General features: G+C 45.0%; 1 protein-coding gene across 1 annotated transcript in view; it reads right to left on the bottom strand.

Moving 5' to 3' along the window:
• The window catches only part of cdh4 (cadherin 4, type 1, R-cadherin (retinal)), a 229,753-nt gene that overhangs the window by 68,905 nt on the left and 133,387 nt on the right, over positions 1 to 27,461 (bottom strand). The window contains 2 exon segments of the mRNA XM_048255858.1: positions 16,419 to 16,589; positions 26,172 to 26,386. Of these exon segments, the coding sequence (XP_048111815.1) occupies positions 16,419 to 16,589; positions 26,172 to 26,386 (386 nt within the window).

Raw genomic sequence — 27,461 nt, 5'->3', positions numbered from 1 at the left:
GTTTGTGTAATTATGCTCACAGAGTATAGCAGACTCCATAGGCCACTGTCCTTAAATCTACTGCGTGTTTAATGGATTGCAGAGCAGACGTTATTTTTCCATTTTTCCATTTTACTACATTTACTCTTTACGACTTTTCCCTGCCTCTGTCACCTCCGTCCCTGCCAAATCAAAATGTCACTTCCTCGAACGGTCAGGCGGCAAGGCCACTTTGAAATCATGAGCTGCTCAATATGTTCCATCCTCTCATTTACAGCCACTCAAGGAAGGGGCAGTTTATTTCTTTTTTTCTGTTTCTTTCCTCTGGAGCAGAAACTAGAGTGCGGGCAGGCGGGGACATTGTAGCCCAGCTGAGAGTAGCAGAGGCCCCACTGCAGCTGGAGCACTGTGAGCCGAAATGGCCGCCGCCGCGGTAATAAGCAATACCAGGCAGACAGAGGTCCCACTAGAGCCATGGGCTACCAGTTGCCCTCAGCAGCCTCCACGCCACTGCTCAGACTCCCTGTGTGGCTGTCAGAGGTGCTGAAGCACACAGTCATAGTTATGCTGGTAGCCAAGTAAAAGAACTCTAGTGGAACTTTTACTGCAAATTCCATTGGGTGCTAAACACAGCTCCTTGGAGACCGCAACCAGTCTAAAGCAGAGCCGTATAGAGATATAGCTCTGGTATAAAGTTATGTTGTCTTTATTGCAGTTCCATTAGCTGTAGAAGATCCCATAGGCCATCTGATATTTATCAGAGCTATACTTTTATACTATACTTTAATACCAGCAGGTTTAGGGTTAAGCATGAAGGCTGCTTTGTGTTAACTAAACTGAAATATCAGATCATATAGCTGTAAAAATGCTAACACCATAGGTCATGTTATTATTAGAAGAAATATATTCATATTAAAAACATGGCTGTCCATGGTCATTGGAGTCTAAAAGCATAAGTATATCTTTAAAACAGGGCAAGACCATCAGTTCACTTTCAACTGACCTTTCAGCTGGGAGGTTTGCCAGCAATAAACCCTTTCCATGTTGAAAATTGAATGTTTGAACTCTTGGACTGACTTCTCAGACCTTATTAAGCTGAAGAGACACAGCCTTCTTCCAAAGTTTGGTTGAAGTTGAGGTCAGTTGAGGGTTGCCCTAGTATTTTGCATGGTCATGTTCAACCTCATCACCCATAGAGTTGAGACTCCTCCACATCATTAAGCAGTAGCAAACCTTTGATGTTTTTCAGACAGAAAGAGCAATGAGCAACTGCGGGTGTCTGTTAAGCATGGCACTATTAGTATAGTACAGCCAAACACAAAACACACACACACACACACACACACGCCGCGTACATGCATACACACACACACACACACACACACACAGATGTACACACACACAGGCACGTACACACACACACACACAGGCATGCACACACGCACACAGTGAATAGAATTTTGTGGACACATTTTCGTTTCAGATGAAGTTTCGCTCTGTGTTACTCCACAGACATTTTTGTTTCATTTCGCAAAAATCTGTAACCCCACATATTTTCTCACCCCCAGCTCCCTAAACATCAAAACCGACATCAACTCTGAGTTTTGTTCCCCTTTCATCTGCCATGTTGTACCACTTCAAAGCGCTGACAGAAGTGATCTGCCTTTGTCTTCATGATGGACAAATTCAAATGCTCACACGAGACATTCAAACAGCGAAATGCATACTCAACTGTACAAACATGCATGCACAGACATTCAGATACAAAAGAGAAACACACATCCTTTGTCTGATCAATCTCTCTCATGCACACACACACACACACACACACACACACACACACACACACACACACACACACACACACACACACACATGCACACACACACACACATGCACGCACACACACACACACACACACACACACACACATGCACACACACACACACACACACACACACACACACACACACACACACATGCACACACACACACACACACACACACATGCACACACACACAACACACACACACACACACACACACACACACACACACACACACACACACACACACACACACACACACACACACACACACACACACACACACACACACACACACACACACACACACACACACACACACACACACACACACTTACACAGAGATCGAGAGAGACACGAATGCGTTCTCTTTTGTTTCTCATAAAATATGAACAATGTACAACAACAAAGACAAACCCATCAACGAGAGACACTTGACTGAGAATAAGTCTGACAGAGCCGAAGATGTTTCTGAGGCTGCTCAACTCGCACGTTTCTTTTCCACGGATCTCCATCTTTTATTCCGCACTCGTTATTTTTTCTTCCCTTCCCACTTTTATGGCGTTCCCATTAGAACGTTAAGACCTTACATGAGGGAATATGACCTGGCAGAGAAAGTGTCGCACAGGAGACAGCCAGCGATAAAACAAAACAAAAGATAAACAATGATCGGAGAAGGTGCAACAGCCACGCGAAGTGAGGCCCTTAAAAAAGCAAGCTGCAGAAGAGCGGCCGCGCTTTTTAAGTCTCACCCGGAAGGTGAGAGACAGAGCCGCTGACAGGTGCAGTCACAGCCACTCGGCCCTGATTCACATTAGAGGCGGGTGCGACTACAGCTTGGACCGACGTGTGCTCTACACCATTACGGATCGCGGGGGTTTAATGGAACACGAGTAGAGAAGAACGATGAGGGCTCTGAGATATGAGGGTCCTGAGATATGAAGGTTCTGAGATATGGATTTCTCTCCTTAGCACGCCCCCTCCCCCCGAATGAAACATCTACAAAAACAACTGAGACATCACAAGAAAGAAGGAGCAGGCAGGAAGAGAGAAAGATGGATGCAAAGAAAAAACATTGAAAGAGCGAGAAATGGAGATACAGATAGGAGCTCTGTTAATATGAATGAGAGTCTAATACCACATTAGAGACAAGATTCAGCAGAGCAGAGCTTATATTGAAATCTAAATCTCACTCCCGGAGGGTGGTCTCTGATTTTTACTGCAAGACAGAAAGCCATTCTATACATCAACCATTGTTATATCCCTAAATCACATTCAGCAATGGCTTGTAAATGTGTGATGGAAACAGTTTCCTCGCACAAATCGCACCACTTGAAGTTGATATGAGAAGAGCCAGACTTTGCTGTCCATGCTGGCGTGGGGGAGAGAAATGCAGTGTGATAGCTCCCTGGGAACAGTGCCGGAGGAGTAGAGGGACAACACCTTGCCACAGATAGGCTACGCCGCCAGGGCTGCAGTCAACCAGCGCTTTTGTCAACATGATCAATTCTGCTCAGGGCGATGTAAGCTTGTGTGTGTGTGTGAGAGAGAGAGAGAGAGAGAGAGAGAGAGAGAGAGAGAGAGAGAGAGAGTCCAGTATGAAAAATGGGGGGTTGGGGGAAGCAAGAGAGAGAAAGTGAAAGTGCCACGATGATAGAGGTAAAGAGAGAGAGATAGACAGAGAGAAAACTCTAAAAAGAGAGGAGAAAGAGAGAGAGAGCAGGAGAGCTACAGAGGGAGAGCTGACAAGAGGCTCCCCTCACAGAAGAGCTGAGGGAAGCAGAGTTATAGAAGAGACAGCACCATCTGCACAACCCCACCACCTCCTCCTCCACCTCCTCCTCCTGCATCTCCTCCTCCTGCACCTCCTCCACCACCACCACATGCTCACGACACACTGCAGAAGAGCTTTTGCCGTGCACGCTTAAGGCGTCCTGTCAGGCCAAAATGATGCCAGCCGAGCTAATGGCTGCAACAGAGCAGACGGCAGCAGGATGAAAAAAACAAACACCTGACTGGATGACATCTGTGTGTGTGTGTGTGTGTGTGTGTGTGTGTGTGTGTGTGTGTGTGTGTGTGTGTGTGTGTGTGTGTTTGTGTGTGTGTATGTGAGAGATGATATGAGAGACAGGATGGCTGAGTATGCAGATATACATAGAAACATGTATGTGTGTGAGAGATGCTAAATATGAATCCTAACGTGTGTGTACAGTATGTGTGTTGCTAAAGCAGAAAGCCAAACAATTGATGGAGCTTACCACTCTACCGCAGCATAACACTGGAGAGTTTAATCCATGATCTCTCTGTATTCAGAGCGCATGCAAAGCTGTGGCTTTATTCTGGTGTGACACAGTCTTAACATTCATTTAACTAACATAGTAAATACTATCTACATATTCTACAGTGGAAAAGCTATTTTCTGCACGCATAATTCTGATGCTATCGACTCTGACGTTCATGATCATGCAGGAGTGTGTCTGAGTGAATGTAGCTTAGGAAGCTTTAGTGTGTGTGTGTGTGTGTGTGTGTGTGTGTGTGTGTGTGTGTGTGTGTGTGTGTGTGTGTGTGTGTGTGTGTGTGTTGTGTTTTGTTTGTTGTGTGTGCAGTGTTTGGAGGGATTTACGCTATTGTGTAGTGCATTACACACCCTATGCAGTCCTTGTGTAGGCAGAACAGTGCTTGCATGGAATCAAATATATTGACCATAAGGAATTACAAGCACAGTCATACACACATACAGGCACGCAAAAGCACCTTCACACACACACACACACACACTCACACGCACTCAATAGCATTACCCAGCCAACCTATGTGGGCAAATGTAATGGTGATGAAAACAGATAATTACAATAAAAGAGGCAACAGCCACGCGAAGTGATGAATTAAATCCCAAACACAATTATGGCAATGGGGGTAATTAAAACGTCGCTCTGTGAATGTGCCTCTCGCCATCAAATTACCCCCAACTTCTCTCTGCTTGTATTAAGAAAAGGGACAACCCGGCTCGCAGTCAGCCGAATGAAACTTTCACTTTCAGTCGGGCGAATAAAGTCATTATACCCTGAGCATAGAGGCCCTGGCGTGATCCCAGCCCAGTAAATGGAGGAGGCTAGGAGCCGCAGAGGCTCTTTCTTGTTGAGCTGCTAAAGCTTCCGGGGCCCCCCCGGGACCAATTGAGTGCTTTAATGACTGCGCTTTTGTTCAGTCACACTGTTTTCCTTTCTTTCTTTCTCTCTTTTTCTTTCTTTCTGTCTTTACTTCTTTCTTTCTGTATTACAAGGACAATTGGTGGGTCTCTTGGGCTCTCGTGGCGGAGGAGAGGCAATATGTACAATTACAGACACTGAATGGAGGGAGGAGAGAGAAAGAGAGACAGAAGGCTATAATACTCAATATCATGTGGAGAGAGAAAGAAAGATGGAGAAAGAGTGAGAGAGACGGAGGGGGAGAACAGAAGAAGAAAGACAGAAGAAAGAACAAGTGAAGAAGAAGGAACAAGTGAACAAGGCCTGTGTCACCAATGCTTCATCTCTTGGTATTTGTCTCTTGTATTACTCTTATTTTTGATCCCCCATTATTATGACCGCCGCTAGCGAAGCGCTCATATAATGATTGTCAAAGTTTTTTTTTTTCCCCCCCCATCTACTTCCTGAATTTTTGGTCAACGATACCCGGGACACCGAAACACCGGTGCACATGAAATTTGGTGGGTATGTAGCCCCACTAGACTTTTATGGAAAAATTGCGTTTCGTCCCCGGGCCCCCCCCCCGTGCTGGGCCCCCCTGAACCGCAAAAAAAGCAGTTTTTTCCTAAATAACTACCTGAACCGTGGCACTGAGGATGAAGAATCTTTTATGGTATGTTGGTCTCAAGGGCTCACATCAACCTGGCCCATAATCACTCATTTGTGATTTGCACCCCCCCGGTAAAAAATGAAATCATTCTGCTTTAATCGCCCCTATCTTCAGTTAAGATGTTCAGAACTGCACCAAATTTTATGTGTATGATTGACCTGGCATTCTCTGGGTGTATGCCAAGTTTCGTAAAAATTAGGTTATGTGTACATTTAGTGACTGTACACTCATTGGCCTGTAGATGGCGGTGCACACATATACACATGCACACACACACAGGCACCCACATACTATCGGTATTAGAACGGCCAATACATAATTACAAATTCAGTAGGATTAAAAGAAAGCCAAATATTCATCATCATCGTCATGGCTGCATTTTCAGTATTGGCGATAAGTAGTCGTTTGTCCACTAGATGGCGCATCGTTGCAGTGAGACGTAATTTTGTTGGAAGTTAAAAGTGGGTTGGAAAAACAATGGACACTTCCTACAAGGACTGTAGTTTACCGTAGAGAACGTCTAATAAGGATAGGACAATGTTCACATGAAATGTAATTCCCATTTCTTCTTGAAGCCGAAATAAATCTGAGGATGTTTATCGGACATGCTTGGTTTTTACTGCAGGTACGTTAATCTTATAATATCAATAAGGACCTAGGTAATGTTACCGTTAGCGTTGGTTGAGTGATGGAGGCCAATTTGATTGATTGCATTTGTAGAAAACTATAAATGCGGTTATACCAAGCAAATTGATAGCAGCACTGTAATTGTATCTTTCGACTGTCATTTGTTGCACGTGCTACAAAAATCATTCTGTGCAATGGAAGATTTACCAACGTTACACCGGTCTGATACAGTTTTGCCTATACATGCGTGAGACTGAGACGCCTGTTTATTTGTTTTAAGTGCGTGCAGGGTGTGAGAGGGGAATCGATGTGCTTTGATTCCAGCTTGGTAGTTGTAGTCTGTGAAATTAAAAAGCATGTGTGTGTGAAGTATCCAAACAATGACACCTTCATTTCATTATGGCTGCTTTAGCAATACACCTTAAGCTACTGTGTAGTGGGTCCCATTTAGAAGTGGCTACTTAATTGGCGCTTTTCCTTGACTCATGGAGCTCGTGAATTTTATTACAACTTTTAAGCCCACGATATGGCAGTTTAAGTCCGCTTGATACTGTAAGGCGTAAGCCATTGGTTTCAAAGGAGATTTTATTTGTGTCGCCAGCATAGCCTATTGACAATTTATGTTGTACAGTAAATAGGCCTACCTTATAAAAAAAATTTCTATTAGGATCTACTGTAGTTTGTTAGTTACAGTTTTGTCATAACTCCCTGATGCATTTTTGCATTTAGAATAGCCAGAGCGTGGATATCTCAATCGGAAAATTAAACAATATTGGGTGCCTATGGACTAGGATGGGTGAACCCAGCCTGATCTGCCCGCTATTTATTTTTTGATTTCTTAAAAGATTGAGCTTGGTCTGGTGAAAGCCAGACTAGCCATGGACCTCAGTTACACAATGCAAGGGAACATGAATCAGCCTATATTTGCACGAACAATAACGGACAACAGCTCTTCAACTTTGGCATGTTAAAATGTGTACCATCGAACCAGTGGTGGACATGTCAGTTATTTGCACCACTGGTTCGATGTAAAACAGCATTTCGTTTCAGACTACTGTTACTTAATTTGTGCATTGACAATAAAGTATCACATGAACTAAAGATGACTAAAATCTTATGTAGAAGAAGAAACATTCACAAAAAATCCATCCATCCAAAAATGACCTTTGTTTTTGATAGCTGTTGAAAACGGCATGGAACTGACAGAGATGTTTTTGTTTATTAAAAAATACATAAATAAATAAATAAATAAATAACATTATGCTGATACCTTTTGCTTTTCCCAAATACAATGTAGCCTACAGGTGTAAGTGACCTTTCATCAATCCAGTTGCAATGAATGAACTGTGATGAACTGCCCTACTTGTGATTGTTTAGAGATTTTAAAGGTTTTATAACAATGCTACATCTTCTTTGGCTATTCTACAATCTATTCACCTTTTCAGCACCAGTAGGCTACTTTATGTGCAGCCGCACACACACACACACTCAGGCATGCCAAACGAGCACACACAAAAGTTCTGTCCTCTCGTCTCATCTTCACAATGCTCCTTCTCATTACTTCCCTGTTCTCTCCAATCATCACTTCTCTCTCTCTCTCTCTCTCTCTCTCTCTCCCTCTCTCTCTTACCACCCCCTCTCTCTCTACTGTCTTTCTTTCCTCCCTCTCTCTCTCTTTCTGACCTCCAGCCTGTGCTGAGTCTTGCGGCATGCCAGCTGCCCTTGGTCCAGCTGACCCCTCAACCCTGGGGCCAAAAAAAACAGCCTGATTGGGCAGCCCTGTCGGAGGCCCTGATGAGCGCTACACTGCACACTGCAGGCCAGTAGACAGATCTGGTTAGGACGCAACAGAGTGGGAGAGAGAGAGGGAGAGAGAGAGAGAGAGGGGGAGAGAGATCTGCAGGCCAGTAGACGATCTGGTTAGGACGCAACAGAGTGGGAGAGAGAGAGAGAGAGAGAGAAGATGAGAGAAGGGGGGAGAGAGAAAGAGAAGAGAGAGAGAGAGAGAGAGAGAGAGAGGGAAAAAAATATAGTGATGGACATAGTCTGGGGTCCACTGCAGCTCAGTGGCTGCAGAAGGCAGGCGTGCAGAGCACTGACTGGGCATGGTCCAGTCCCATACATGCCACACGTCGGTTGTGTCCATCCGCGGCAGGAATGGCACGACCGCAGGGTGTAGGGCAATGATATAACCCTTCCATGCCTTCCAGATCTCCAGAATATAATGCCGCCTTTATGGAGGCTATCGTTGGGGGGACATTTGTCCGGCGATCTTGAGCTTCAACTCGCTAGCAGGATTGGAGTAATATTCTTCGCTGGTTCAAATGTCCAAGGCGCTGAAGAATGGACAGAGGTAGAATATCTTGTAGGCACGGCCGTATGTAGAACAAGGCATGCTAAATATTCCTTTAAGACGGGTGATTGGAGATTGGTTCAGTTTGGCGGTGCGGTAGCCATTTATCCAGGGTCAGCGCCCCGTGTCAATCACCGCACACAGCCCGCGCCACTCTAATGGGAAGTGTCACTCACTAATTCAACTCGACGGAAAATAAAACACGCGCTCTGCAGGTCACCGCACACTGCAGCATGCGGCAGAGTGCACCGTCCACACACACACACACACACACACACACACACACACGCACAGGTGCATACATAAATAGATGCAAAAACACATACACAAATCAAAATACACATACATTAATTACATCCACCCTCACATACACAAACACACACACACACACATACACGGAAACACTCACACAAATCGAAAATGAGAACCCAAGAACCCAAAGTTTATTTCATCCAAGGTGAACAACCTGAGCTGATAATACATTATGCAACAAGCTTGAGGGGCCCAGTGACCTCCCTTGCTAATCAGTGCCTATACATGAGCTGCTAGACAGACAAGACTGGTTTATATCCTTGAGAGCACACACACACACACACACACACACAGACACACACACACACACACACACAGACACACACACACACACACTCAGACACTATACACCGTTAGGGTGGGCACTTCAAACAAGGGCATCGTCTCAATGAGTTAAATGGAAATAACCACAGGGACGTAACAATGAGCAAACCCTGTGAACCAGAGACACCACACACTTCAGAACAGATCCTTGAGAATTCTTTCCCACTATTTTTTTCCCCGACGAGTCAAGATGCCGCGAATGGATCACTGCGTCGCCATACCTGCCTGGCTGTCCTGTCGCTGAGTATTGTCCTCGCATGACTGCCTTTCCTTTTTTGGTTGGCTGAATTGAGTCACATTAGGATTAGTGTCTTGTTCAGCGTGTCTTGCTCAGCTTCCTTGAGGAGGGGGGGCATAATCACACCACTCCTTACTTAGATTATAACTTCATCTCTCCTGTGCGTGGGTATGCTTGCCTTCAGATATCAGGACTTCAATCGAAATCATTCTCAGTTTCACCCCCCCAACCACCCATCCCTAACAAATATACACACACACACACACACACACACACACACTGTGATGCTTTTAAAAATGGCAAATCATTTTACTTGTCTGACTCATTTCATCATAATTATTCCCTTTTACCTTCTTTACTTTTATGTTCACTCTGTGCATATTTTTCTCTCCCTCCATCCCTCTCCTCATCTAACTTTCATTTTGTCTTTCACCCTCTCTCTCTCTCTCTCTCTCTCTCTCTCTCTCTCTCTCTCTCTCTGCTGAGTGTAGCAGCAGAATAGCACTGGAGGAGGAGTGGGCCGAGGGAGAGATGGAGGCTCTCGTTTTCCTGGTTCCTCATTCCCTCCATCAGATCTGGCTCATTGGACCCAGCTTTTGTAGCCGGAGAGAGGGAGAGAGGAAGGGAGGGAGATGGTAGAGATGAGCCTGTCACAAATGGCCTGAAACTAATGCTCTGCCTTTCACCTCTGAGACACACTCCAGAGCCTCAGATGGCTTCTCTTTCACTCTCTCTCTCTCTCCCACCTCTCTTTCTCTATCTGTTTTTTCCTCCTCCTCTTTTGTCTCTTTCTATCTCACCATCTCGCTCACGTCACATCCTTCTTCCTCCTCTCCAGTTTAAAGCCTTTTCACTCACTTCCTCCTCCTCCATCTCTTTCTCTTCCTCTCCCTCCTCCTCCATCTTTCTCCCTCTCTCTGTATCTCTCTTCCTCCTCCTCCATCTATTTCTCTCCCTATCTCTCTCCCTCTTTCTCTCTCTTCCTCTCTTCATCTCTCTCTTCCCTCCAGATCTCAATGTTGCCATTGCTCTCCCTCCCTCCCTCTGTCGTCCCATCTCTCTCTTCCTCCATCTTTCTCCCTCTCTCTGTATCTCTCTTCCTCCTCCTCCATCTATTTCTCTCCCTATCTCTCTCCCTCTTTCTCTCTCTTCCTCTCTTCATCTCTCTCTTCCCTCCAGATCTCAATGTTGCCATTGCTCTCCCTCCCTCCCTCTGTCGTCCCATCTCTCTCTCTCTCTCTCTCCATCACCCAATCTTCTCTATCCCCTGTGTTTCTCTCCTCTCTTTGTCCCTCTGTCAGCCTGCCTGTCCTGCCTTTCTCTCAGTCGCTTTCTTCTCCCACAGACACACAGTATTATCCGCCTGTCTCCACTCTGTCTATCTCTGCTCTCTCTCTCCCTCTTTCTCTCTGTTTCTTTCGTTCTCCCTGACACACACACTGAGGCTCCCTCCTGTTTAGCTCTGAGGCATTATTCAATGTCGGCCATTTATTCCAACTCATTTGGAACATGAGGCGGGGGTCATGTAAATTGTACTACATGAATTAATAAATATAGCTTTCCATGAACAAACACGAGCAATGAGATATTTCCTCTTTAACTGGGTCTTTTTCTGTCCGTCTACACTGCATAGAATGAACATTCGTTTTTGATACTCTGTGCTTCGGTCAAGCACAAGCTCAAGAACGGTAGCGACTAACCGATTAGCCACTTCGTGTGTCACTACAGTGGAAAAAAAAACGCAGTCTGTCTAGAAGCTTCAATCTTCACATTTGTCTAAAAAAACGAGGCAAGGGGATGAAACTGTGAACAAGGGAGAGGGGTGATGGAGAGAATAGGGATGGAAAAGATAAGGGATAGAGTGATGAACGGAAAGAGATAAGAGATTAAAAGAAGGAATAGAGAGAGAAAGAGATGCAGAGAGACAAGGGTGAGAAAGGGACACCGTCGGCGAATAGCAGCGGCGGAAAGCTGATATCCAGCACAATGAGGAGGATCAGGACAGTGAGAGTTCGTTATGACACAGCTGTGGGCTGTAATTTCCTATCATTAGCGACACGCACGACCAAACAAACAGGAGCGGAAGGAACGACAACAGAAAAGAGGAGAAAACAGATAGAATAGAGGAGAAAACAGATAGAAAACACAGGCAGGTCATTGGCCCATTCTCTCTCTGTCCCCAGACCACTTACTGTATGAAACAAACAAGGGTCGTGTGTACACAACGGTGTGTGTGTATGTGTGTGTGTGTGTGTGTGTGTGTGTGTGTGTGTGTGTGTGTGTGTGTGTGTGTGTGTGTGGATGTTGAATCATGACTGCTGCAGCTTAAATTGGGGGAGTTTATTGGAACTCCATTGAGTGTGTAATTGGGGGTAAACAAAAGAGCAAACAAGACTACATGCACTTTGGTCTCCCTCAGCTGAAAGCTACAGTTGTTGACAGAGGTGCTCTTGGCTCTCCAAGCAATTCAAACAACCACAACATAATATCTCAGTAGGGTTGGGCACCAAAACACGGTTCTAATATGGCACTGGTGCCGACGCAAACGGTAGTAACTGATTCCGGTGCCTCATTTCGGTGCTTAAATAGCGTTTTTTTTTATTTTTTATTTTTTTATATGAGGCATCACTGCATGTCATGCGCCATCTCTAACATCTTGCTCTGATAGCAACACCAGATACAGTTAGCTAACATAAACACTGGATGTACAGTATAAACCAGAGGGGTGCACCACATAGGCGAGTGTTTGACAGCTTGCGTGAGCCCAAGTAGCTTACTTTAAAGGGACACCAGGCAAGCCTGATGCTTTTTCTCTACGAAACTCCCCCTCGCTCGGTCTGAAGCTCTTTTCCTTTTCTTTGCGTCTTCCGTCAAGGGTTTTCGATGCTTCTTCGCCGGCTCTGCCATTATACACACATTTGCACAATCTCTAGCGTTTCGTTAGCCTGCCTCTGTGCTGTAAACTGATCCTGCTTCGGGTCGGGTGGTGGGATACACGAACTTGTAAGCGGGATATTCTTCCTACAGGCAGTAGGGGCGGGCGAGAGAGCCTTCATTCGCCCCGTAATGAGTCATTTAACCATATACCGACTTACAAAGATGATTAATTAACACAAAAACGTTGCCTGGTGTCCCTTTAAAGCGATATCGCGAGCTCCTGTCAAAATCTAGCAGTGGGCCTAACTACGCACAAGCAAAAGGCTATGAAACAAGATCAACAGTAGCCTATATGTTACACAATATTCTTGCTAATGCGCTAACTGGCATTTATTTGAAATGTTCAAAACTATTGCGTGTTATGGGTTAACACATGAAATTTCTTAAAGCATTTGGGAACACACTGAATTAACTGGAAAGTAGAGTCCCTGTTAGATTAGCTTGCTTGCAAATGCCATTGTCCATGACCTGGCAGTTCTATGGCAAGCGGTTTTAACATAGCCTACCTTATGGCAAACCGCCTACACTGGGTAAACTTGAAAGCAGAGCTTACCATTGTGTGTGCATGCAAGGCAAGCTGTTTTACCATTTAAATGTATTATTCGTATGAGCAATGAGATATTGATAGTAAATTGAATATAACAGTTCAATTTCATGCTCAAATTTGTCTTATCAATATAAAAAAAGCAATTCATGCTTTAGACCATTTTAATTTAAAACATTTTAAAAACAAAGTACCGGTTCAGGCACCGTTTTAAAAGTATTGTTTTAGCACCGGTATCGGATAAAACCCAAGACTTCTCTCTAATCAGAAGGTTACATACTGAAGGTTAATTGCTCTATTGGACCCGTGCTCTATCGTACCTGCACACACCTGTTTGTGATGTGTGCAGCACTTTTTTAAGGGGTGGAGGAGGGTATGAGTGTGTGTGTGTCTGTGTGTATGTCTCTGTGTGTGTGTGTGTGTGTGTGTGTCTGTGTGTCTGTGTGTGTGTGGTGGGGCGTAGTAGTGGAGTTAAGTTTGTCTTCTCAGGACTCAACAGTAAACAGCTTGTGTGCTCATCGCCACTCCAAGCGATCTGATCTGAGCGTCTGTGTGATGTTAAGGCTGACATGTTCCACGGGGATAACACACAGTGCAACATTGCTAAATTTAACACCACTGGCCTTTTTCTGTCTTGTCTGGCTGCGCAGATGGCTTCTGAACACAGAGCCAACCTTGGAACGCACAGTTTTTACACACAGACAGAGAATCACTCTCACTAATAACGTCTGCACAACGACAATGTAACACAAACTCCTTCAAGGATTTCATTTTTAAATATGGATTTAAATGAGTCCTCTTTAGTATTAATAATTTTCTATCCTTTAAATCCCTTTATTATCAGTAGTAATTAGTATAAGTAATTCCTCGCTCGCGATAAATAGTTAATTATTCAGACTTTATGCTGCATAATAAGAGTGTTCCTTATGCATTAGAGATGAGGGCAATGGAGGAAGTATTGCTTTTTATGCCGTCGCTTGAAGGGAAAAGGGGGAAAAAAACAGAAAGGGATACCAGAAGCCCCCCGCTCTGTAAGCACCAGGGGTGCGACGATGAGGACAAATGTGACAAGCGCTTTCAGCAGTCCTGAGCTGTCAGAGGAGGTGATAGAAGAGGGGGCGTTAGGTGCATGGGGTCGATTTAGAGATGCAGGCTACAGAGGTTGCCTCCGGCCATCTCCGAGACATGACAGATAAGGAACGAGGGGTCCCTGGGCTGTCTCCACTGACGATGGAGAGAGGCGTGAGATACACTCAAGCACAGTGTACGTGGGCCCTATTAGAGGTGCCACACACACACACACACACACACACACACACACACACACACGCACACACACACACACACACACACACACACACAAGCACAGTGTACGTGGGCCCTATTAGAGGTGCCACACACACACACACACACACACACACACACACACACAAGCACAGTGTACGTGGGCCCTATTAGAGGTGCCACACACACACACGCGCGCGCGCACACGCACACATGCACAAACACACACACACACAAACACACACACACACAAACACACACACACACACACACACACACACACACACACACACACAATTGTTGTAGAAGTCCATGAAACTTACCAAGACTTTCTTTATCTAGTATTCTGCTCATATGCCCGCATACACTTTACATATTCCACCTCACAATTATTGCTCATTTACATACTCACTGAATCACAACTGAGGTGCATAAATTAGCACTTACTGTCTATCTGAAAACAGAAAACACGCACATACACACACATAAACATTATGTACACACACACACACACACACACACACACACACACACACACACACACACCGCACACACACACACACACACACACACAGACAGACACTCAGCCCCTCTTACTACTCACAGCCCTGATTTCACACCTCCTCTCTGGACCCTCTCCTACACAGGCCAAGGCCACTGCTTCACTCCAGGGGTGGTGTGTGTGTGTGTGTGTGTGTGTGTGTGTATGTGTCTGCCCTCCCTTCTTTACCGCTCGACACCCCCCCTCCCCATTCCTTAAAACCCACACCCTCCACCACCTTTGCCACCTCCGAAAGGCGATTTCGGTAATCCCCGCGGGTGTAATCTTTCGCGGTACAAATCGGCGTGAGCGAACGGGTCGGCTGGGCGCTGAGAAGGCCGGGACGATGCTGAGCACGGTCTGAATGGTGGGTGGGCCTGATAAGACATGGAGGGAGTGACAGAAACAGAGAGAGCAAGAGAGAGTCGACGCAGGCGATGGAGGCGTCTGAGCGCACAGGATAACACCCTGCAAAAGTGCACTAGAGGATGGAGAAAAGCCTGTAGAGCGCTAAGCTAGGATACGGTCATGGCTATAGAGATGACAGGAAGGGCAGAATAAAGAGTGGGTGAGGTGAGGTGAGGTGAGGTGAGGTGTGGTGTGTGGTGTGGTGTGGTGTGGTGTGGTGTGAGGTGAGGTGAGGTGAGGTGAGGTGTGGTGTGGTGTGGTGTGGTGTGGTGTGGTGTGGTGTGGGTGAGGTGAGGTGAGGTGTGGTGTGGTGTGGTGAGGTGTGGTGTGGTGAGGTGAGGTGTGGTGTGGTGTGGTGAGGTGAGGTGAGGTGTGGTGTGGTGTGGTGAGGTGAGGTGAGGTGAGGTGGAGGTGTGGTGTGGTGAGGTGTGGTGTGGTGTGCTCCTAAAAAAGTATGTAAGTGGCACCTATGGAAAGGATATGATGAGTATCAGCTATTATACTAAATGTGTGGATGTGAAGTATATGAGATACACAGACAGGAGAGAGAGATGATGATAATGATGAAACAAGTGGACAGACAGAGTGGCCTTGTGGGAGGTCTCAGGGCAGCAATGGTCTTCCAAAGCCTCCACTTCCTACTCAGTACTTTAAGCACTTCTGGACAGATCTAACTTCTGAGGACAGCACTCGTGGCCTGCAAGTCAAGTCCTTTTGTCTAAGATGAGTCAAACCATCAGAAGCAGGCAGGGTTGAGGATGCAATCAATGTAATGCCTAATGTCAAACCATAATTACAGCATTAAGTAAAAAGTATCACACTAATTGCTGACATGTGACAGCACATTTGGCTTCCACATCCCTAACTTTAATTGTAACCCTTAAAGCTGTATAATTACCAGCGTGGTTGCAATGTACAAAGAGTTGGGCAATACAAAGTTTCACCGTTGGTTGCAAAACACAGCCCTGAAGCTTGAGTATGAAGACATGAAGACAAACTTATTGTAATGTTGAGCACGGGTTGTGCTATGGATAGGATATTGTGTGTGAGTGCCAAACACAACCACACAGTTACTGTGTGGAACTGGTGTTGTTTTAAGGGGGGGGGGGGCGGGGGGTTAGGTATTGGTTTCAACAAATCAAAGCACAGAGGGGGGAGGCTGATTGGCTGCCTCAACTGCCACTCACCCTGACAAGCATCTGCGGAAAGGGTCCTCTGGAGTTCTCCGGCACGTTGATGGGTGGGATGACCCAGTCTCTCTTCTGCCGACGCAGTGAGAGAGGAGAGTTGCGTCGCCGTGGAAACGAGATGACCCGCGGCAGCAGGTGGTGCCGTGGGAAGGCTCCGCCCTCTCCTATCTGCGGAACATCAGGACAGAGAAGTTCCTGAGATACTGTCATGGACAAGTGAGTGATGTTGTTATGACCACATTCAAATGTACATCCCTTTTATACAGAACTTAACTATTTCTGTCAAGCAAATTTTTGCTTGAGTCGATAGGAAAACATTGCTGAGAAACTTAAACATGTAGTTAGTCATCTACCACTATAACAATACAAGGCCACATATCATTAAGCACAGTGCAACCCTAAGTGGCTGATAAGTAGCAGTGTCCTAATTACATAAACTAGCGCTAGATTAGGGCTTGGGGATGAAAATGCTGTTCTAGAAAGACAATTAGCCTTGTGTACTACACCACTCTTGCTGTAATGGTGGAGTTGTAATGTGGCGAGGGCAATGTGCTGAAACTGATGCTGAAGCAGGCCACTGCCACAGTGGCACTGATGCTGCACTTTACGCTGCACCTACAGACAATGGCATCCAACGTCGATGATAACAAGTTTTTCAAGCACATAATGAGAATCACCTCTGCACTCTTGGCCAAGGTCAGGCATCCACTGTTGCTGTATCATTTCAAACACACTAAGAAAGGCCCCCGATGTGAATTCTCTCCTGTGGCAGAGCAAAAACTCCAGCTACAGCAGACGCCCACTCTGTGACATTTTTCCGCTTGTGGGGGCTTTGGCAGCCAAACAATTGCCACTGCGCGGTGACAGACGTTGAACCTGGTTACGCTGGAGCAGGGCTGTCAAGGGACAGGCTAATGCTATTTTGATCAAGCGGCTTCACGCATTTAAAAAGAGAGGAGGAAAAAAAACAAACAGTGCTTGAAACGACCCTCAGGAGCAAGAGGCTGCTGAGATGGATATTTATCGGTGTAAGTCCCACTCTTTCTCTCTTCTCTTTAAAACCGGCACGATGCTCCTGAATCGGCAGCTTGAGGCTAATCCTGCTGTTCCTCTCCTGACTGGTCTCCTGGCAGAGCCACACACACACACACACACACACTTCACTCACACACACACACACACACACAGTGCTCTATCTCTGCTTCTCTTTTTATATTTCTGAACATGAGTCGTGCAGAAAGGCCGTTTTTGTTAAACCCGAGCTCCTCTCTATCCCTCTCACTGCACCAGCTGCCAGGGAGCTGCTGCTGCTGCACGGCGGGCGGGCGGGCGGGCGGGCGTGCAGGTCAGCCTATCAACACAGCACAAACACGGTTTGTCAGCAACAGAGAGCTATGACAGATGCTGACTGAAACCAGAGCAAGCATATTGTTTGTGTGTGTGTGTGTGTGTATGTGTGTGTGTGTGTGTGTACATGCACACAGTGAGTCAGAGAGAGAGCCAGAGAGAGTGATTAAGAGACATAGAGAGAGAGGGAGGGAGTAAAAGAGATGTATGAGAGTGTGTGATTCCATCTCTCCACACGTCCTCACTTCCTTTGTGTTTTAATTCTTCATGGCTTAGTGGGTTTGACCACAGGGCGCTGGCACTGAGCATGTGTGTGAGTGTGTGGTGTGGTTAAGTGTGTATCTTGCTCTCTCTCTCTGCTTCTCTCTCTCTCTCTCTGTCTCTCTCTCTCTCACACACACACACGGTGCTCAGAGAGAGAGTGTGTGTGTGTGTGTGTGTGGAGTGCAGCAAGCAGCTGTGGTGGCAGGATAGCATCACTTCTGCCTCAGCGGTGCTCATCCACAGCACTCCCAGCAACACTCCCAGCTACCTGCCAGAACAGTGCGCCAGTCTTCATGGACAGAGGGGGGATTTAATGAGAGAGAGAAAGAGAGAGAGACAGAGAGAGAGAGAGAGAGAGAGACAGAGAGAGAGATAGAGACAGAGAGAGAGATTCACAGAGTTTAAAAGGAAGAGTGGATAGAGAAAGACAGAAAGGGGGAGGGCAAAGAAAGAGTGACAGAGACACAGCAAATGGGAGGCACACAACACACAGAAACACACACAGAAACAGGCACACACACACACACACACATGCACAGATAAAGGTCCACAAAAGAGAGATGAAAGAACAGAGCAAATGATAGTGAATGAAAGACAGATACAGCGAAGGGGAAATCACCTGACAAAGACAAAACACCCTCACAGACAGAGAGAGGAGAGAGAGAGAGAGAGAGAGAGAGAGAGAGGGGAGGGTGGTACCAGACACAGGCAACAGGCAAGCCTTGCACCTGAACGCCTCGCCCAATGACCTTTAGGTAGAGGTCGGCATGGGAGGAGGGGGTGGGTGTCTGGTGTTCACCAACAAGCCCCCCCCCCCAGCCCCAACTCTCCTCTCCTCCCTGAGTCCCTGTTTCATCCACATGTGTTTCTGTACTGATAACCCCTCCTTCCCTTATCTCCAAACCCAGCTATCTGTTCATTAAAACGGGCCATTGGCTCTCTCCCTCCCTCTCTCTCTTTCTCTCTCTCTCCCTCCCTCTCTCTCCCTCTCTCTCTCTCAGACATCACTCTGGCCGCTGCCGTCTCACAATGGCAGACATCACTGGGGCTGATTACAGGGGCGACGGCACAGCCAATCAAAATGCTCGGGCAGCCTTTGAAAACATTCCTGCAGACGTCCCTGGCCTGCCCGCCTGTTCACTGGCTCTCTGAGGGGGTGGGGTTGGGGTTGGGGTATGGGGGGGGGGAGGGGTAGTGAGGGATTCAGCAGCTGTAGAGGAGACAAGGCTGACGGTAGTCAACAGCACATAGGAGATGAGAGAGAGAGAGAGAGAGAGAGAGTAATTGCTTAAATGCTATGTAAATGTGTACATGTTTTGACAATTCAGTGTATGATTTGTCATGACAATACAACTTTTCTCAGTTGCTTTAAAGCTTCTGTCAACTCTGACATCACACTTTCAAAACAATCATAACATAGCTTTGTAGCCGCCTGGATGCGCAAGCCACTAGCAGGGTAATTCAAATTAGATAGCACTGATTTTTTTTTCTTTTTTTTCCCTAACCCTAACCTCGAACAAGAGCGCCTTATGTTGTAATCAACAGGAGTTCTCCTTTAACATACAGGCCTAAATAGAAGCACTTTAGCCAATATTTTGTTTGCAAAAGGCTCTAACAGTGACAAAATATTCAAAACATGCAACAAAGGCGAATCTTTCCTTAAACCTTAGTGACCGAAGGACACAAGTTGCATCCAAATTCACATCCCTCTTTCTCTGCTGAATTGCTTGCAGATTATTCATCATACAGGTCACATCACATTTATAATTTAAAAATTAAGTAAAATTAGCACAACACGCCTTGGCTGTGGAACTCTAAAAACTCTCTCTCTCCCTCTGTACTCCTCTCTTCTTTTTCACCACCATCACTCCATCATCTAAATACTTCTACTCTGTCCTCCCCTAAACAAGTCACCAGCTCCTCTTCTCCTCTCCTCCCCTCTCTTCTGCTGATGCATATATGGTTCAGTGAGAGACAGGATGCAGGAGAACATACAGTATCCAGAGGACTTGGGTGGAAAGGGCAGGATGTAATACCCATAGTGACATTTCCATTTCACAGGGTTGGGATAACCTCATTTCCTGCTCTTTGTTAATCTGCCAAATGCTTCATGGGAATGTCATGCTTCCCATCAGGCTTTGTGGCTAATTACTGTACACCTCATTATGTAATACAACATCCACAGTACACAATGCAAACCCCCACAACCACCATACACCACGCACACACGCACGCACACACACACACACACACACACACACAAACACACACACACAAACACACACATACACACACACACAACACACACACACACACACACACACACACAAACACACAACACACACACACACACACACACACACACTCATCACATTCTTCTGTCATGGCTGTAAGGTTTTCCATCAGTTAAGTGAACAAGAGAAAGTTGCTATAGCAGAGAGGAGAAAAACTAAATGCATTCTGAAAAAGAGGGAAAAAAAATGCAACAGAATACAGATTCAGTAGAAAAGACTGAGGCTGAGAGTCTTTGAGCCCAAACTAGGGGTGGGCAATATGGACAAAAAATAATATCTCGATATTTTTTGTGATTTTGACAATAACGATAATTAGTCGATATCCTTTAAAAAATTGTTTTTGTTAAAGTCTGAGTTACTTTACAGCTCATTATTTATGAATAGCATCATTACAATAATAACCAATAACCTAACCTGTGACTTTTTAACCAAATCAACCAATGCATTGTCGCTCTACACATTTCCAATTCTGCCCCCCACTTGTGTGTGTGGCAATGACATGGTCTAGCCAGTTACATTAGAGAAGATGAATAGGCCTAACAGTTTCCCAAAAGAAAGTCTGAAGTTGAAGTTCCTTTCAAACCTTTACATAGGATTCACTGTAAAACTAAGAGCAGACCAACAGAGTAGCCTACATCTCAGTTATTTCCTTCTATGTTTTGTTTTAGAGCAATCACGTAGGCTAGCATTCCAAGTTACAGAATAGAAACTAATGCGTTAGCTATGGCTAATGTATATGAGAAATCCCATAGAGATGCTAACGGTTAGCATAATGGGAAAACGTAGATATTTAGAGCAAACTTCAGTCCATTTACAAAAAGAGTTACATGAGAATAGTTATTTGTTTACAACTGACTATTAAAATACTCAAAGGCTAATGTTTTCTCTCCATATAATACCGTGTAGGAAAAAACGTGACTGTCTCATCATACAATGCTACTTGAACAGAAGTAGCCGCATAAAATCCCAAGTAGGCTACTCTTGCTGCACAAAATAAACATTAGGCTGCGTGGGACAACGTTGTGACCCACTAGTGATCACGTGACACTTGCTCTGCTGCACTTCTCCCACATAGCTCCTGGGACTGTATGAGTCTTCAGTGCGTGATTTCAAGTGTTTTTTCCCCAAAGTAATTTAAATACTCGATAATGTCAATTTGCACATCGTTAAAACAACAATCACGATATTATCGCAGACGATATATATCGCCCACCCCTAGCCCAAACTTCATTGGTAAGCATTCCATGGAAACTGAAACTAGGCTAAAAGACAAGACGCAAAACCCCCGCAAAAAACCCAGTCCAGGGCCCGTGGAGAATGGTCCTGAATCGTCAACAATGGGCTCATCATTCTGTGCCTCAGCTCCGCGTCTGGCCTTGAGAGGGAAGTGACACAGCGCCGGGGAGGGCGGGAAGGTTGGTTGCGGGGGTGGATATGGGGAGAGTGGGCAGACACAACTCTGCAACTCTCTCCCCATCTCTCTTCAAAAAAGGCCACCTGGGACCCCACCGCCATAATGGATGACATTATTAAAAACCCAAATCACACACACACACACACTTTCACTTAAAGGCACAACACACACACACACACACACACACTTTCATTTAAAGGCACAACAGCTACGTGGAGTTAAATAACTCTCAGGGTACTATGCCAATTAACGTTCAAACGACTCTGTTTCAATGGGCTACATTATTACTGTATCGCTTATAACACACAACAATAATAGTACAGTGAAGCAATTACATCCTGGGAGTTACTTCATCTCCTTCATATGGTTAGGCAGCGGTTATAATCTACAGCATGTGTTGTTGGAGAATAACACTAACTTCAGGAATCTCCACTACCCTTATAAGCCACATTCATAAACCAGGCTTCATGATACAAAATCTAAGTTAGTGCTGTATTGGGACAAATTAGTTCTGCTTAAGGTGGACACATCTGATTAAATTCCACAAAATCTAAAAGTAAAAAAAAGTCAAAATTCATCAACACCCTGTGGATTTCCTATCAAACTATCTTCACAACATGAAGATACATGGTACTTTGCCAATGGCACATACTGTATATGAATGCAGATAATCAATCAAAGCAGGGGTCTTTATCTGTTTGATACACCCAAGCCAAGAAACAGCCAAGTCATCATTCTGCCAAATGTGTGTGGGTATCTGTTTATGCCTCCAGCAAATTGGTTCACATCCTGAGACACGCAATTCCCTCTAATTGAGCCATCTTCTGCTGTAATCACCTGAGTGGAAGCTCTCTGTCAGCTGATTGGTGGTGTTCTTAAATGTCACTGCGGCGACAGTTTGTTAATTATGCTGTTTTGTTGTGCTGCTGCGGTTAGCTAATCCCGTTAGCTGACATGCTCCTCTCCCAAAAGCATTGATTTGCAGACAGGAGAGAACAGATCAGATGACAGCACAAACACTCGTTCTCACACGGATTTGACACATTACATTGTTTCAGTGTGTGTGTGTGTGTGTGGGTGGGTGAGTGTGTGCCATCGACTCCCCAGAGATCACACTCATCAATCATTGTCTGTGAGACTTATTACAACCACATAAAACTCTCTTTTCTTCGTCTGCAAGTTTGACAACTTTAGACAACGGATGGGACTGACGTCTCTCCGTTACACACTAGTCTCTCACACTTTGATTGTCTTGTTTTGTTTTTCTGTTGTGCAGCAAACACAGTCCCTTTTGCATCTAGTACCCGCTGCGCTGTCATATCGCTCTAGTTGCAGAAATATGCTCCGGACTCATTCGGGGTGGAGGGGCTGTGGTAGTGCCTCTCGATGGCACAGAGATTAATCCCACTGTCCGCTGAAGATGAATATGTTTTGGCGGAGCGTCCTCTCCGGAGCAGAACTTTGGGCAGTGACCCTTGGAGAGAGGAGAGGATGGGATGGGAAAGCCAGGGACATGTGTGTGTGTGTGTGTGTGTGTGTGTGTGTGTGTGTGTGTGTGTTGTGTGGTAGTTTCTGGCTGTTCACTGGACGTTTTCGTGGGGCCACACCGTTTGTCATTTTTGGGTCACTTTGCCAATGGGAGAGAGAAGAGAGAGTCGCCATGCGCCCGTGGGAAGGACGTTTGGAAAATGGGCCCACCACCTCCAGTACCGACACCACACCATGCCTGTCCAAACCGAAACCCCTCCCCTTTCCCCGCAGCAGACAACCCATCCCACCCCCATCCCACTCCCGTTTTGTGTGACCATTCAATGACCCCATGAAGGAGATTAAAGAGACCTGTCTGCTGGTCACTTGGGCCACCTGGACCCTCGAGAGATGACGACAGATTTAGGGGTTTGGAGGACTTTTTGGGGTGGTGGTTGAGCAGGTGGTTGGGCACGGTGTAGTTTGGCAAATGGAATCCCAGCAGGCCTGTATTCTCAAGGTCAAACTGTGGTAAACGTGTGAGCAATGCACCAAACACGTGGCATTATCATACTCTTTGACTTTGCATATCACTTGTGCTTTGAGACTCTGCATATATCACCACCCTTGCTGTCGTTAGTCACTGGGCTGCAAGGCACAGAAAATTACATGGATTTCATTTAAGCAGTCTCATGCTGTAAAATAAACAGTACTCTACATGTCCACTTCGTCACTGCCTACAGCATACAAAAGCAACAGAACAGATGGCCCCAACCTGACATGAAGCTCAGTGAGACAGTGAGCGCTTGCAGTCTTGAACTGCAAGGAGAGAGGAGAAACCCCCCCAAAAAAAAACAATCAATTTTCAAACCTAATTTCTACATTTTGATGACTGCTAAAACATAATTACTTCTTGTTCCATTACGGAGTCTTGCTCTTGCACTCTCTCTCTCTGGTCAAATAATTATACATGGCCTGCATCATCACCTTTCGCTCCGAGTTGCCTCCACCCGAGGAGAACATTAGCTCAATCAATGTCAATTATTCCATGGTCTCCATTATCAGGTCAGTGGACAACCAGTAGACAACCATTCAAATAGATGTTTTTGTATGCTTTCCCATGCTTTCTTGTCATATTATGAACAAAACACACACACACACACACGCTTATCAACAAGCCACTGAATGTGCTGTATTTAGAAACAAAATTTCATATTCACACAGGCAAACGCCTTGCAGATGGGAATGGACGAGAACAGCACTAGTCGACGGATCGGGACATTTTCTTCCATTGCCACTTTTCACAGCTAGTGACAGCTGTCAGATGAAGGAGGTGTACATGATGGTGTTTTGATGGGGGAACGTTATGTGCTGGCACATAACTTGCGCTGGTACGGTAAGTGCACAAGAGCATTATGTGCTGGTTTTGAGAGCGTGGAATAGAAAAACACTAAGCCTTTGGATTAGTGAAAAAGATTGTCCCCAGTGTTGAATCGAGTCCATTTTCTGGTATTCACATTGCTGTTTTCACACAGTTGTTGATATTGACAAAGCCATCGTGTTTGTGAAATTGCTTTGTAGGACACATTTACGACATTACAGGATAGCGAATGCTGGAATAAGATACAAGAGTAACTCTTTAACTCTGTTGGAGAATATGGCATACCAACACAGAACACATAACCGGTAGTGATACCATGCCTTAAATCCTCCTGAGTAATAAAGCTCATGGTTCACGGCACCAGTCATAAAATATGGATATATATTTGGAAATATTAGCTAACTGACGTCCTACCAATGTACACTACTCAAGGTCTGCAGTAGGTAAAGGATGGCCAGTCAACCCATGTTAGCAAAAAGTACTGAAAAGACTAGCAAGTTGCAGAGGCCTAGCAATTTAACTCAGTGCCTCCAGAGCATGATACCCTGGGAGAACCCAGACAGATGTGTTAGCAAAAAAAAAAAAAAAAAAATCAAAAGTCAAAGTTCCACTAGGGTTCAAGTTCTATATGTGTTGCTGTGATCACGGTGTGTGTCTGTTTACTTTCGTTTTGCGGCGAGATGCAATGTTACAGTTTTTCTCAGTCGCTTTGGTGCATTTCTCGAATCATCATTAACGTTTGCACAACAGTTAGTGCAAACAATGAGTGCAAACTGCACCAAATAGTGGATTATCTGCAAAAGTGTGCATCATGCATAAGATGCTAATTTTATTTCTCAAAAGCAAGCATTTATGCCAATAAAACTGTCAGTGCAATCAGAATGACAAGTACTTATGCCAAATGTTCATGAACAAGGTAGTCAAACTGCTTTGTCACATAATATAACAGTTTACTCTTTAAGTATTTCCTAATTTCCTAAACAAATCCACCTTTGTTCTGTGTGGCATAGCTATTTACGTACAGGTTGCAAAGTTACATGCTATTTTGGGGATTAATTGCAATTGACTGGATATGTTTCAACATGTTTACTATACTGTATTGTTTGTACTGCAATTTGTTGACAGACATTGTTACAGTATAACGCCTTTTACAGGATTGTGCAAAGGAAAAGTTACAAATTTACAGTGAAACATAGGAAACACCCTGTATGACAACTAGTTACATCAACTAGTCGTAACTATGTAATGACTCAAGCAATGAAATAAGGCCTATTTGTTTTATAGGGTAGGACTATTCAATATGGAACTAGAACAATGCATTTTGATAACATGACATGCATTTTGACAATATGTAAAAAACAGCAGATATTTGTACACAATCAGTTGCCTGTTTTTATTATGTGCACAAGAGATGAGATGATATGGAATTTGAACAAGCAATTTTATGAATTTCAACTCTGATCTGAGAAATGCACCAAAGCGACTGAGAAAAAAAACTGTAATGTCCAAGCTGTTATAGAAACTAGTTGACGTTCTATTGGAGAATTTGTCACTGGCAAGGACATTTTGGAACACAGGCTCACCTGAGACGGGTGTCCTGCCAGGGCCAGCTTGACTGTCGTCTCCCAGATATGCGCCTCCAGGCTACGCCCACGTGCTGTCACCATGAACTGGACCGGCTCCGTCAGGTTCGCCACATCTTTCTCAGCGTACACGGAACCGTCCGGCTGCACGCTGTAGTTCGGGTCGCTGCTCTCGAAGCCAAGTAAGTCGACGACATGGCAACCTTCAAACTTCACTATAAAGGAACAACAGATAAAAGGCATTGTCAAAACTCTGTCTTTTTGCTGTTTGACATGAGTTGTAAATTATCTAAATAAATGACATATGCTAGATGGAAACAATCCCAAACAAGCTTACAAGCACACATATACAGCACCTTTCTTATGCAGCACGTCAAATCTGCTTTGATCAGCAACATTCAAAACATCTTTTCTTTTTAAAATAAAGAAGCAGTCTATGACATCTCTGAACTTATATTCATCATTGGCAATAAACACAGCAAGTATTGTTGAGTTGATTCTAAATTTCACATTAAAACATTTCCCATTCATCACAGCTGCGACCACAAAGACCAGATAATACTGGTCTACCAATACAACGCTTCAGTGGGACTATTGTGGGCTAAAAAGAATAAAAAAACAGAAAAAGAAAAACAACTCAAAACAACCTGCAGAGAAAAGCTCTCATCCTTGACCTGATATTTAGGTAAATACTAGCGGGAATGGTGGTCTTAACATTTATTCAGTGTGTACATGGAGATAAGAAATATGTGGGCAGTTGAAAGACACATGTCCAAGAAAGCACCACTGAAAGAATACCACAGGCTATTACAATAAAATCAATGCTGAAAGATTGACAGTGGCCATTATTTTTAATTACGTGCCTAGATACATACTCGCAAACACCCACACACACATACATGGCTGCTTCAATAGAACCGCACATTATTGAGCCCCCACAAACCTCTGCTTTTTTCCTTTTTTTTCCCCCTCTCTTAGTTTTCCTTTTTGTGCACTTTTGTGAGCGAGGAGCAGACAATTACAAATGACGCTCAGGCTCCCGTGCGTTTGTCGAAGCAGCGGAGCAAAAAGTGAGGACGGGGCGAGGCGTCTCGGAGTCAAACGCTCGGAGATCCCGTCTCCAGTGGCACGTTTGACAGGGATGAAGGCATGCTGGGTGTCTGTGCAGCCCGCGCACGCACAAAATATCAGACCCCACAGGAGCTTGTTTGACAGACAGAGAAAGAATGTAAAAGAGTTAGAGACAGAGAGACAGGGAGAGAGAGAGAAAGAGAGAGAGAGAGAGATCAA

The sequence above is a fragment of the Alosa alosa genome, chromosome 10 (genome assembly GCF_017589495.1).
Source record: "Alosa alosa isolate M-15738 ecotype Scorff River chromosome 10, AALO_Geno_1.1, whole genome shotgun sequence".
Classification (NCBI taxonomy): Eukaryota; Metazoa; Chordata; class Actinopteri; order Clupeiformes; family Clupeidae; genus Alosa; species Alosa alosa.
This window is presented reverse-complemented; position numbering and strand designations above follow the sequence as displayed.